The following is a 12,719-nucleotide window of genomic DNA, read 5'->3' on the forward strand; positions in this document are numbered from 1 at the left end:
CTCTACTGTGTGTACCTTTCGAGGCATATTCAGTTACCTGCTCAAAGCAGTTTCCAAACATTTTTGCAACAGAAGGAAACTTGGAGACATCTAGTTCACCCTCTCATCTTAAAGAAAAGGAAATCACACAACTTTAGACAACTTTAGATTCAGAGTAAAGATAGGTCAACTGACTTCCAGCTTAATCTGTTTTTACTAATATACCAAAAGATGCCATATGACACATATTTGAAAAGGTTGTTGAAACAAAAGAAAGAAAACTAACGGCATCTGAAGCTACTGCAATAGTTTTGTTGTATTGTAGACAGTAAGGTAGTAACAGTACTGTGTCGATTAAAGGTCTCCTCATTTTAAGACTGACAGTGAAAAGTGGTTCAGAAGAGAGCAACTGGATCAAGGAAGACTATCTGGAAATCAGGCCATAAGATGAGCATTTAAGAAAACTGGCAGTATCTAGCCATATTCAAATATCTAAAAGATCTTCACATGGACATTACACGCAGCTACAAAATGAGAACCGGGTCTATTGGGAAGATGTGAGCGGAGTAGAAAACAACCTTCTGTGCTTAAGAGGTGCCCACAAAAATGGAACAGACACATTCTGTGGTAGTGAGTTCCCCATCACTGAAGCATTCAAGTTGAGGCTGGATAAACACCTTGTCAGGAGAGTTACAGGAAAGACTTCTACACCGCATAGGCATTGTATTAGAAAGAACACTGACCACCAAAGTCCTTCCAATGCAAAGATTCTGACTGTTCTATGTGAGATACAGGCAACTAAAAGAAAACATGCTTTCCTGTTATAATGCAAAGAGAAATAATTGTAGATTTCGAACAATTTCTTAAAAACATTCTGAAAAGTTTTTAAAACTTTTTAAAGATTCTGAATATATAACTTGGTATATTTTTTATAACTTCCATATATATTAAAATGGTAGAGCTAAATGGTCTCATAATCTTGGTCATCCCTTGGCCTTAAGTGATTTACACCTTGGTTAAGTAAAAACAGATTATTATTATTAGTGCAGGTTGAACATATATTCTTTGTCATACAAAATTATACTGTCAAATATCAGTTAATTCTTAATTTAGGAAAGAAGAGAATCTCCCCATTTATTTTTTTGGCCGAGCACAATATTCGAGGAATTTTTTTATTTAATAAAAATTTATATAGCACTAAGTACTTTACAAATATTAACTCATTTAGTCCTCACAACAATCATATAAGATAGATACAATTATCTTCATCCCCATTTCTCAGATAAGGAAGCTATAGCACCAACAGGTGGAGTAATTTAAATGTTTCAGAATTTGCTGGCAGTTCGCTATGCTAAGCAGCCTCTTCCCACGTACAGGCTCAAATAAGAACCCTAACCTCCTGTCGGCAGCTCTGAAGCTAGGTGGGAAATAGCATATAAACTCACTAACCCTCCAATGATTTGATTTCCAAATCAGTTAGGACTAGACACTGTATAATAACAGGAGAGATGATGAGTTTTATATGACTATAGACACACAAGTCCAAAATGTGATTTTAAGCAGCATATACATCATAAAGTTTCCTTACCTTCCTAGCTCTTTAGATGTAAGTGTATAAAAATTATTAAAGTTTTCCATTTTTATTGGAGTTTGAGGAGTTGTAGTTAGCAAGCCTGAAATACTTCGGCAATCAAATCTTCTCCTCGACATGTTAGATGACTTCCAGATATGCTTCTTTAGTCACTTATTTTTACCTATTGAAAAAAAGAGAAGATACAGGATATAACTTAAATGTAATTAACAAAAAAATGTTAGACAGGATGTGCATTACATTACACAGCTCCAAATATAGCTGTAAGATACAACCAAAAAGAAGATCTAAAGAGCACATTCATTCCACACAAGGAAAAAATAAAACCACACACATAAACTGGTATCACCTCTATGGCACATGAACTAAATTACTGACTTCTTTCAGAATAAAATTACTGTAAAAAATCTGTGAGACCGCCAAAATTCTTTAAAAATAGTTATAATAAAATTTTCATACAAGAAATCATTCAATTTCATTTTAAAACTCTCATTCTTTAAAGTTAACATAAAGCAATATAATTAACACAGCAAGGTAAAGATTGTTTTAAATTTAATTTCACGTGGCCAAACAAATTTGATGGTGAATTCACCTTTTGTGAGTTATACTACTGACATCTGAATGACTATGAGAAATAGAACTTGTTTCACAGACGGTCTACATTTCGTTACTAAATTCAGAAACTTTCATAGGTCTTAGAGTTTCTTTCCTTTGGCAGAACCTAGCACAGAGTCTGCTACGTACGAAGAGCTCTATAATTTTGTTGAATGGGTGACTGACCATACAAAAAGCCTTATTCTGGAGTCCTGATCTGTATCTATTTGCAGCTCATATTTATCCGGAACTTTGTGATATTTACATGTGTTCCGTTTTAACATCAAAACTACTATTTAATATTAACAGAATTCATATAATAATATCAGACTACACATTTTAAGATACTTCTGACTTTCAGCTAGGCCTATCTAATAAAAGACCCAGTATTATTCTTTTAGCACCCTCTTATAATAACCCCTTAGGCTTTTGTTCCTTCTCTGCCACATTTTCCTCTCCTTATTTCCTACTTGACATACTGTTTAGCTTCCTAAATCCCAATGCAAACTATACTCAACTTAGCAAATAAGCAGTGTGATTAGAGTTCAGTGTCTTCAGCTTCCATATTTTCTTGAATTTATTCTTAAATCTGCAATTTTTTTTTTCTCAAAATCTTTTAAGTCTGTGGAGAAACAAAGCCCTAATTAGTTTTGGGGGCAGCTAACTAAATTATTTAACTTCACTGCTGTGCTGTTATGGGCTGAATTACGACCTTCCCCTCAAAATTCGTATGTTAAAGTCCTAACCCTTAGGACATCAGAAAGTGAGTGTGTTTGGAGATAAGGCCTTTATTTAAAAAGGTGATTATGTTAAAAATGAGGTCATTATGGTGGGCCCTAATCCAATAGGACTGCTGTCCTTATAAAAAGACGAGGTTAGGACACAGAAACAGAGGGAAGACCATGTGAAGACACAGGGAGAAGGCCATCTATAAGCGAAAGAGAAAGGCTTCAGAAGAAACAGACCCTGCCGACACGGATCCCAAACTTCTACTCTCCAGTACTGTGATAAAAGAAGTTTCTGTTGTTTAAGCAACCCAATCTGTTGTACTTTGTTATGGCAGCTACTTAAAAATAAATAAATAAATATTTCAAATGTATAAGGAGGGATACAAATATTTTAACACTTGTTTTTTCAATCTTATTCCTTTGCCATATTTTGTTTAAATTAAAAATAAAAAAGACACAGACAGTTGAAATCGGTCCCTTTTTTTTAATCCCCAGTTTATATTGCCACTAGCACTGGGTGGGAGGGTTTATCATTTATCATTTATTTCTTTGCCAACATTAGCTCTGTTCAGACTTTTAATTTCTATTCCAAGTGTGATGAAGATAAATGGAGTTTTGTGATTTACCATGCATTTCTCTGATTAGTAGAGAGGAAAGGTTCAACTCTGTTGCCTCTAAAAGTATGCATGGTAATAGAATCTATCTTACAGAGCTCTAAAGATTAAACACTAAAATACGATAAATTCATGCTGAATGACACTGGTATAGTGATAGTTGTGAAACTATATCATGATTCTTCAACACATAAATATTGTTAATATTCTACCCAAAGATACTCTCTACGCAGTCCCCTGCCATTGCTGGGTACCTGTACCCTGCTTCTGTATATAAAACTCACCCACGTTAGCTTAAGCTCAACTCTTAAAATTTTGTCTTTTTTTTTCTGTTTTGATGAACTATTTGTGTTTTCTTAGTTCTGATGGCACCTAGTTTCATTGGCCACATATTCCTCTCTGAAAAATCAATAGTTACCAATTTCTGTGCTCAATCTGTTTCTTTTTTTAGATCATCTCTGGGCTTTTGCAATTTTTTCCCCTAAATTTAAAAGTCTATGAATATGCATGTTTATGATCACATTTATGCTATAAACATATATACAAAAAGAAGGGATATACTGTGTATCATGGACACAAATTGGGCTACATTCCCAACAGTGTTCATCAGTCAAGCCTTGGGAAACACGAGAACAAGAACACATCAAATTCAATCGGAGACAGAGAGTGAGTGAGTGTGTGTGTGTGTGTGTGTGTGTGTGTGTGTGCATGTTCTTGAGTCTAAGACGTTCACCTCATCTAGAGTCTAGAATCTAAGATGTTTATCTCATACTGTAATATATCAGCTACAAAGTAATCTATTCATAAGAACTCTAGTAGAACTGAGACATATTTAACGAATAAGTATTTTCTGCTCTCAAGTTTCAAGAGTCAATATGGGTCTTAGCTATAGTCAAAGATTTATGTTCAATGAAGATTTATAATACTGAGAATAATTAAAAACTTGTTGAATGAACGAACACCAATGTCCAACAATAGGGAAATGGTTACATACACCTAAATAATAGAATATTATATACTCAAAATTGTGCTTTCAAAGAATCGTTTTGGCCGCCAGGTCTTGGCTGAGAGAGCTGCTCTCGGGTTTCAGCTGCTGGGCAGCACAATGTGCGCTGAGCCCGCTTCCAAATGTGCCTGCAAGTCAAAATGGCATCCATCTCCCCAAGCTAAGACCTTCAGCTCCAGGAACCACAGAATCTTCTTTGATGTGAACATCAGAGGTGAATGAGTTGGTCAAATCGTCTCAGAATTATTTGAAGATACTGTACCCAAAACTGCAGAAAATTTTTGTGCATTATGTACAGGATAAACAGACATTGGACCCATCACTGGTAAACCTCTCCATTTTAAAGGATGACCATTCCATCGAATTGTTAAGAAATTCATGATTCAGGGTGGAGACTTCTCAAATCAGAATGGGATAGGTGAAGAAAGTATTTACGGTGAAAAATTTGAAGATGAAAAATTCTATTATAAGTATGACTAGGAGGGTTTATTGAGCACAGCAAGTGCAGGCTGCAATGCAAATGGTTCTCAGTTCTTTATCACAACAGTTCCAACTCCTCATTTGAACGGGAAACATGTGGTATTTGGCCAAGTAATTAAAGGAGTGGGTGTGGCAAGAATTCTGGAAAACACAGAAGTGAAAGGTGAAAAACCTGCCAAATTGTGCCTTATTGCAGAATGCAGAGAAATGAAGGAAGGGGATGATAGGGGAATATTCCCAAAAGATGGTTCTGGTCATTCAGATTTCCCTGAGGATGTAGATACAGATTTAAAAGATGTAGATAAAATATTATTAATAACAGAAGACTTAAAATACATTGCAAATACTTTTTTCAAATCCCAGAACTGGGAGATAGCTATGAAAAAAATATACAAAACTTTTAAGGTACAGGGAAGGTTAAAAAGCTGTTATTGAAAAAGCAGATATATTAGGCTGTGCAAAAGTAACTTCAGTTTAAAAGGTTAAAAATATTGCAAAAATCACAATTATTTTTGCATCAATCTAACAGATTGAAGATGCAACCTGTACCTTTAAGCTTCCTGCTGAATATTGGTGCTTATGAACTGAAGATGTCAAATTGGCAAGGAGCAATTGAGTTGTTTGGAAGCTCTTGAAACAGACCCATCAAATACCAAAGCACTGTACCATTGAACTCAAGGATGGCAAGGATTAAAAGAACACCATCAAGCACTGGCTGATCTTAAGAAAGCTCAGGAGACAGCACCAGAAGATAAAACTATCCAGACAGAATTGCTGAAAGTCAGACAAAACACAAAAGTGCAGAAAGATAAAGAGAAGACAGCATATGCAAAAATATTTGCTTAATAAGTAACTTAGTTTTGTTTAAATATTATACATTTATTGCATAAAGGAAATAAGAAAATTTAAGGGGTTTTATCTATTACATATAATCCCTAATGTGTATCCTTTGATACTTCAGTTCCCCATTGTTTAGAGTTCAGGTATACTGATATGGGTCCACTCTTATTAAAAGTGTTACAAAATTAAAAAAGAATCGTTTTAACTAATATTAAGAGCAAAAAGGAAGATATAAAACTTTGTATACAATACGATAATTTTGTGGGAAAATATAAAAGCAAATAGAAGTAAAACTGGAAAACTATGGCCAAATAACCATGGTTATCTTTGGGTGGTAGGATTATGGCAGTATCTGTACTTTCCTGTGTTTAAGTTATCTACACTAAGCAGGTACTACTTTAATAATCAACAAAAATTAATAAATGCCTTTGGTTAAAAAAGATGACTGTAAATATACATGATGATTCTAAATGCAGAAACTTACCCATTTGCACCAGCAAAACTTCTCTTCACACATTAATGGTTTATTAGGCTGGAAGTTTTAGAGCCATTATTGCTCAAGTTTTTTAAGGCCTCAATGTTTTCTTTGCATTTATACAGAGCAGATGGTGTTCATTATCCAAGCAAGTCAGCTCTTATGCAGAGACCATACAAGTATTAAGAGTAAATACTAAGCAAGAATTAAAGTCTGGTTTAATAATGCGTAGAAAAAACAATTTAAGAAATTCTGAATTAATGCTATAGCTATAATTCTATATAATGAACAACAATTTGTACCCTTAAGACATATATGCTTTTGTTATGACTCACTCATGAAAATCCAGACTCATCCTGGGACCCCTCCAAAACATATCCAACATGTGATATCCAAATATACTGTTAAATATTAAGTTTTATAATGCCTATTATTTACTTATATTAGAAGGAAAAAGAACTTAGATTTTTTAAAAAAGGACTGAAATGGATAATGATAATATAAATAGGGCTTAATTACTCAAGCTGCTTAGTAGTATTTCCTAATACGGGACATTGGCTTGTATTTGTTTTTCACCCTAATAAATTTTCCTTCCCTCATATGTACTGTCTGTCATCATAATGACCCACAAGTATTTGTAGGCATGACTATAAATGGAGCTGAAAACAGCACTGGGCAATCAGCAGTTTTTAAGATACATGTTGATACAAAAATTATTTTTTTGGTTGTGATACATTTCATTATGACTCTGAATGTGGTGGCACACAAGGCACATCTCAGAGAAAATAACACATTTCTGAAGACTGAAACTTAGACTTCTCTACTTACTGCTAATCCAGTACCTATAATACAAACCACTTTAGGCACCCATAGAGCATCCCCTAAATGCACTTTCCTTCAATTCACTACACTTGAACTAGTTGCCACAGCCTAGATATTTTTCCACCTCCCCTCCTTTGGCCAATTTTGCATATAGTGGAGCATGAATAACACCATCCTCCAAGCTCTCCACCAACTCCTGGTTGCCGTCATGGAAGATTTAGTCTTTGGGTACATGAAGGTTATGCTGTCACTCCTTGCATTTTCTTAAGTTTCCCACCAAATTCTCTTTAACTACAACAAATAATCCCAGACTTTTCCTTGTTTTCTACCATGATTCACAGACCTATAAATGATTCTAAATTACCAATATGTCTCACTCCATTTGAAGTTTATTTCATAACGTATTATTAGGCTATACTAATAAAATAAATCTTAATGTAGTTAGGTAAATTTGTGAGTGTGCACATGTACACAATTACAGACACAATCAGACGCTAGAAACAGTTATAGTAGGCAAGACACAATTAAGCTTTCAATTACAAAGTACTATTAGGAATAATGGTACCTCAAACTTATTTTCAAAGATTTTTTTTCATTAACTCCCATTACAGTAATTACAATAAGAATTCAGGTATGATCAGTGAAAGAAGGAAATGTTAGGCTTAATGTGGGCCATAACTTACTTGGAGAATGTAAATGAGATCAAAAGACAAGTAAATAATCCCTAAAAACCTCTAAACGCTCTATTTTAAAAATATTCATCATGACATTCATTTCAAACTTATCAAGCAAAAATGTTTTATAAAAATAGATTATATCATATACAACAAATGAAAATATCTAGAGAATTAAATTGTGTGCTTTGATCTCTTCATTAGCTCCCTAGTTCCTACAAGCTAAATCTTCCAGCATCACACACACAAGCTCTTGAGGCCAGACACACACCAGCTTCATTTCCTGCCACACTCATACCTCGTATTTTGCCTCCACATCTCTGTTATATTTTTCTGTCTGAAACATCCTCTCTACCTTTCCTTAAATGGCAAAATTTTCTTACGCATCCTTCATATCTCAACATAGAATGTCATCTCTCCACCGAAGCTTTGCCTGAAATCCACAGGTTGGGCTAACTGTCTTTCGTTTATGCTTCAAATAGGAGGACTCTTGACATATCTCTTTACCTCAACATCTAACATGTTAGACTGACTACAATTATGTTAGTCTAAAGCACAGTAACCATTTACTTTTGTGTCTAAACTCCTAGCATGGTGTCTGGAACCTGGTAGGAATTTTTTAAATGTTTGATGAACTGAATTACAAGAATTATGAAATACAGCAAGAATAAGAAATATCTCTCTCATCAAGGATTTTTGCAAAACTTGAGATCCATCTTGAAATTATAGTATTGGAGGTTCAAATGCAGCTAGTCTCTGCTTAATTCAGTATTTGGCTAAATAAAATAAGGTATTTTTAAATTATTATTAGAAAATTTCAATTCTAAACAGGATAGCCAAAGTCTGGAAATAAGGGTAAAGTTGTTCAGACCGTTTACTTTGTATTTACCTGTCTTTCCAGACCATGTGGCCGCCTGTTTATATGTAAATACCTACTTCAGCTAAGAACATCAATATTTTAAGAACTACCTCAATCAGGAAATTCAGATAGTGTCCTGTCAAGGCCTGATCAATCTAGATCTTCACGAAGTAAATTTGAAAAGCAACGGAAAGCAAGAGAGGTCTTACAATGGAACTTAGGACCCACTCTTTTGAAGGAACTTTGACTATTATATCTGTTTGGTCCTTAGCACAATTAAAATTTGGACAGATTTAATCTCTTTAAGCCATAAGTGTCAAAACATAAACTTGTTTTGATTAAAGCATTTTTCTAACAACAACAAAAAAGGCAATGGAAAGCAAAGTGAGGCACAAGATTCCAGAAAAAACAGCTCCTTTCTACACTGGCATTTATAGCTACCACGTTTTCCCTAGGACACAGAAGAACTGGAGATTTATTTATCTAGCATCCATCAAAATAAAGGAAGAACTTTCTGCTAGTGTGGCAGAAGGATCAGTTTTTATTAGTCATTGATTAGAAGTAAAGGTATTGGTGTAAGCATAGGGATGCCAATGTTTTCCAATTTCAAGGAAGAGATTTTTTTAAGATTGAATAGAAAGCATAATTTAAAATGTTAATCCTTTGAAAGTCACTCTAGGAAGCCAGGTAACTGACTCTGGTCCAACTGGTCTAGTGCACAGTACCCACGAGTTGAAATTCCAGGTAACACCACCAGGCCTGATTCCATGTAAGGCCTAGCGTCCTCTCTTCTAACTTCAGAAGAAGAATCAAACCTTGTAATTGTGAAACAGTATAGGAAGATGTTGCAAAACGGAAATGTAGTGGGTGAAAAAACAGTGCTTACCATTAATCAGATGAAAAATTAAGTTTCTGTTGTAAAATACTGTTTACTTATAGCTGAAGTACTGTTTATCCAGTAATTATTCTAATGCAAAATGGACTATGATTCTGTATGGATTAAAGATAAAGTTACCATCTCACTGTTAATATTAAAATTTTTAAATGCTTAAAATATAACTATGTCCTCTTTTGGGGAAAAAGTTGCAAAGGGTCAGGGTGCACCAAAATATGTTGCATGTAAATATTAAAAGAAACTAACCAGGTTAGATGTTTCAAGTGGCATTGAAGTTCAAGGTTAAACGTATTTGGAGAAACAGGATATATAAATCAAATAAATTTTTAAAAATTTTAACAATATTTCTTGAAAATTTTAACATTTATCACAACATATTTAGACAAAAACATGTTTGTAAGTTAATTTATAAGTACATTTGTTCATTGTAATATTCAAAGAAATATCCTTTGATTATAGCCTGTCACAGAATATAAACTACTTAAAAATGAAATCACTGAATTTTGTCATCAGTCTTGTGGCAAACTAAAGCAACTAAAACATTTAGTTTTCCCAACTGGAAAAGGAAGCACATAAATGACTGTCAATGATTCCGACACAATCAATACCTGCGAAAATGCAAAATAATTCCTTGAAAAAACTAAGAATCCGTCAAAATCCTTTAAAAGTGGCAAATCTAAAAGCACTGTTCTTTACTGCCAATTTTATATACAGGAAATATGCCCTACAATATAATAATACATGCAATTTTAAGACAATTTTAGGATTAAATGAAAGTCTTAGCAATGGATTTCCTTAATTCCTGGGTTTTAAGTTGGGGCTCTAAAACTAACACAGGAAAATGTTGATAAGGAAATTCTCTCTTATAATTTATCAAACAGCTTCAAACCAGAGCTTTTAAAATATGTTTAAATGTGTACTTAACAACAGTAAAACACTGTCAGTGCAAGCTGAAAAGTAAAATTGATTAGAATCATTCCATAAAATGCCTGTATCTTCTTCAGACTTGTCATTAATGTGCTGACACAGTAATCAATTAGCCAAGTCTCAGCTTTCCTTAAAAACTGATTCTATCTTAACCAAATTGTAATTCACTATTCCATGAGTCCAAGAGAAAGAGCAACCATTCTGTGTGTACAAAAAAGGCCTTCAAATTATTACACAAATTTCCCTTTTAAAACTCAAATATACTGCCATGCAAGAATAATTCACCTCAATTTTGGATCCATAATTTAGAAAAATGATCTGAAATGTTTATGTATCTAAAAAATAAAGGAGCTATTTAATAACAACTCCAATTATTAAAATATGAGAAAATTTTAAAATATTGAACATCTGTTCAGAGGAAGAGGTAGGGGAAGAAAGCGGTCTTAAACTAGGGCACCTTTTCTAGGGACCTGCTTTTCCAAAAATAATTCTATGGGTACGTGGTTTAATATTTATAAAATAAGCATTGTAGAAGTTGTGGAAAACTACTTCTGGACAGTTCACTCACTATAAAACTATAAAATGGTGTATCAATGAGAAAGTAGGTTTATCATCATTTCCTTTAAAAAAGTTGTGTTCCTGGGCTCAAAATGTCAGGTTACATATGCTGTCACTTGTCCATCATCTCTGTTCACCGTGCTGTCTCAGCACACATATTCTCCAAAGACCTGAGAACCTAAAGGGGCCGTAACATATCAAACATCACTGCAGGTTCCACGTATCACTGGTACCACAGATAAAAACATTTACATTGGCAATCAGTGAATGTCATACACAGACCTAATACTGAAATTTGATCAGTATGTGGTGGATTTTTTAAATGCGTTTTTTCCTTAATTTCAATTTACAAATTGATGTTGGAGTGCCTCTAGTCTCATCTCACACACACACACACACACACACACACACACACACACACACACAGAGAGAAAGAACTAATATCAGCTACTGGTTGCCATAAAGTCTCTTTCAACGTTGTCTCTACTTATCCCTCTAAGGAAATTCAAATGAAGAGCTTTTCCCTATAATAAAACAAAGAGCTGAGTAAATGTCAAATCGTAGCCATCATGTAGTTGTCCAGTTTGAGGACAGGTCGTGTACACTAAAGTGATTTACAGGCCGTCAAAATAAAATCAGAGCGCTCAAAATCACCGAAACAACCGCAACTCTCTTCTATTCACTGACTTAAAAACTGTTCACGAGGAGTAACTGAAAATGCCCCACAAGATGAGCAAAAACTTTTTCTAGACGAAAGGCAGCTGTGAGCAGTACGTGTCCACGAGCCCAGAAGTGAATACGTCCTGTGGCCACACCACGGCTGTGAAGTCGGGAGGGACACGAAGGACCACGTCGACGCGACAGGGAAAGGACCCGAGCGGTCGCGAAAGGGGGCTTCCGCGGGACGCAACCCCTGGAGAGCCCGGGCCCACCAGGCTACGGTGTGCACGCACACACACACACACACACACACACACACACACACACTCGCAAAGACGCGCTCCCGGGCTAGAAAGGGTGTCGGGAAGACCGCTGGTCTCCCCCCGCGCCGTACTTGAAGGAACCAGGCAGGGAAGGACTCCAGCCGGAATGCGGAGAGGGGCCCGCAGCAGTCGAGCCACCTGAGGGGCGGTGGAGTCCAGCCCATCTCCGCCAGGCCGCGGGTCCGAGGGGACCCCGGACCCGCCCACACCGCCCGGATCCCTCCTAAGGTCCCCTCCCACCTTCGGAGTCTCTGAACTGAAGGTAGAGGGGGCTGGTCCAGGGGTACGAGTCGCAGCCCCAAGTATACCCACTAATCCCGGCAGTCCCGCGGACGCGCGAGGAGGAAGACACTTACCGCTCGGGCCGCAGCAGGTTCTCTTGGGGTTGGCCCCTCCAAGGGGGCTCCCGTCCCGCCCCACGCCGGTGGCCACGACAGGACGCGTTCGCCAGCTGTAGCCCGGTGGGGCGCCGGGTAGCTCCGAGCGTAGCAGGACCCACTTTTACTGTTCGGGACAGCGGCCAACAGTTGTGACCTGGCCTCCTGTGAGGTGGCTCCCAGCGACCGCAGCGGAGAGAGTGTCCGGATCCTACAGTTGAGGTTTGAAAACTGCAGTCGCGTTGCGGGGCAGTGCTGCACCAAGGATCCCACCCCCCTAGGTCAGGATTGCCAATCCGAACGCGCGTGGAGGGCGG

The 12,719-nt window shown here is 36.5% G+C and overlaps 1 protein-coding gene and 1 pseudogene across 2 annotated transcripts in view; one reads left to right on the top strand and one right to left on the bottom strand.

The window, feature by feature from the left end:
* STK17B (serine/threonine kinase 17b) overlaps window positions 1-12,635 on the bottom strand; it is a 28,092-nt gene extending 15,457 nt beyond the window's left edge. Inside the window, exons 1-3 of one of the 2 annotated variants that reach the window (XM_074339554.2) lie at window positions 12,382-12,635; window positions 1,568-1,733; window positions 38-107 (exon numbers count right to left, since the gene is read on the bottom strand). In XM_074339554.2, the coding sequence (XP_074195655.1) occupies window positions 38-90 (53 nt within the window). In that variant the 5' untranslated portion in view covers window positions 91-107; window positions 1,568-1,733; window positions 12,382-12,635. The remainder of the gene's footprint in view (window positions 1-37; window positions 108-1,567; window positions 1,734-12,381) is intronic. The other variant, XM_019741322.3, reaches the window with a different exon arrangement.
* Window positions 4,491-5,933, top strand: LOC109452416 (peptidyl-prolyl cis-trans isomerase D-like; annotated as a pseudogene).
* Window positions 12,636-12,719: the final 84 nt, after the last annotated feature.

This window comes from Rhinolophus sinicus, chromosome 17 (assembly GCF_057876585.1).
Source record: "Rhinolophus sinicus isolate RSI-liver-muscle chromosome 17, RSI-T2T, whole genome shotgun sequence".
Lineage (NCBI taxonomy): Eukaryota > Metazoa > Chordata > Mammalia > Chiroptera > Rhinolophidae > Rhinolophus > Rhinolophus sinicus.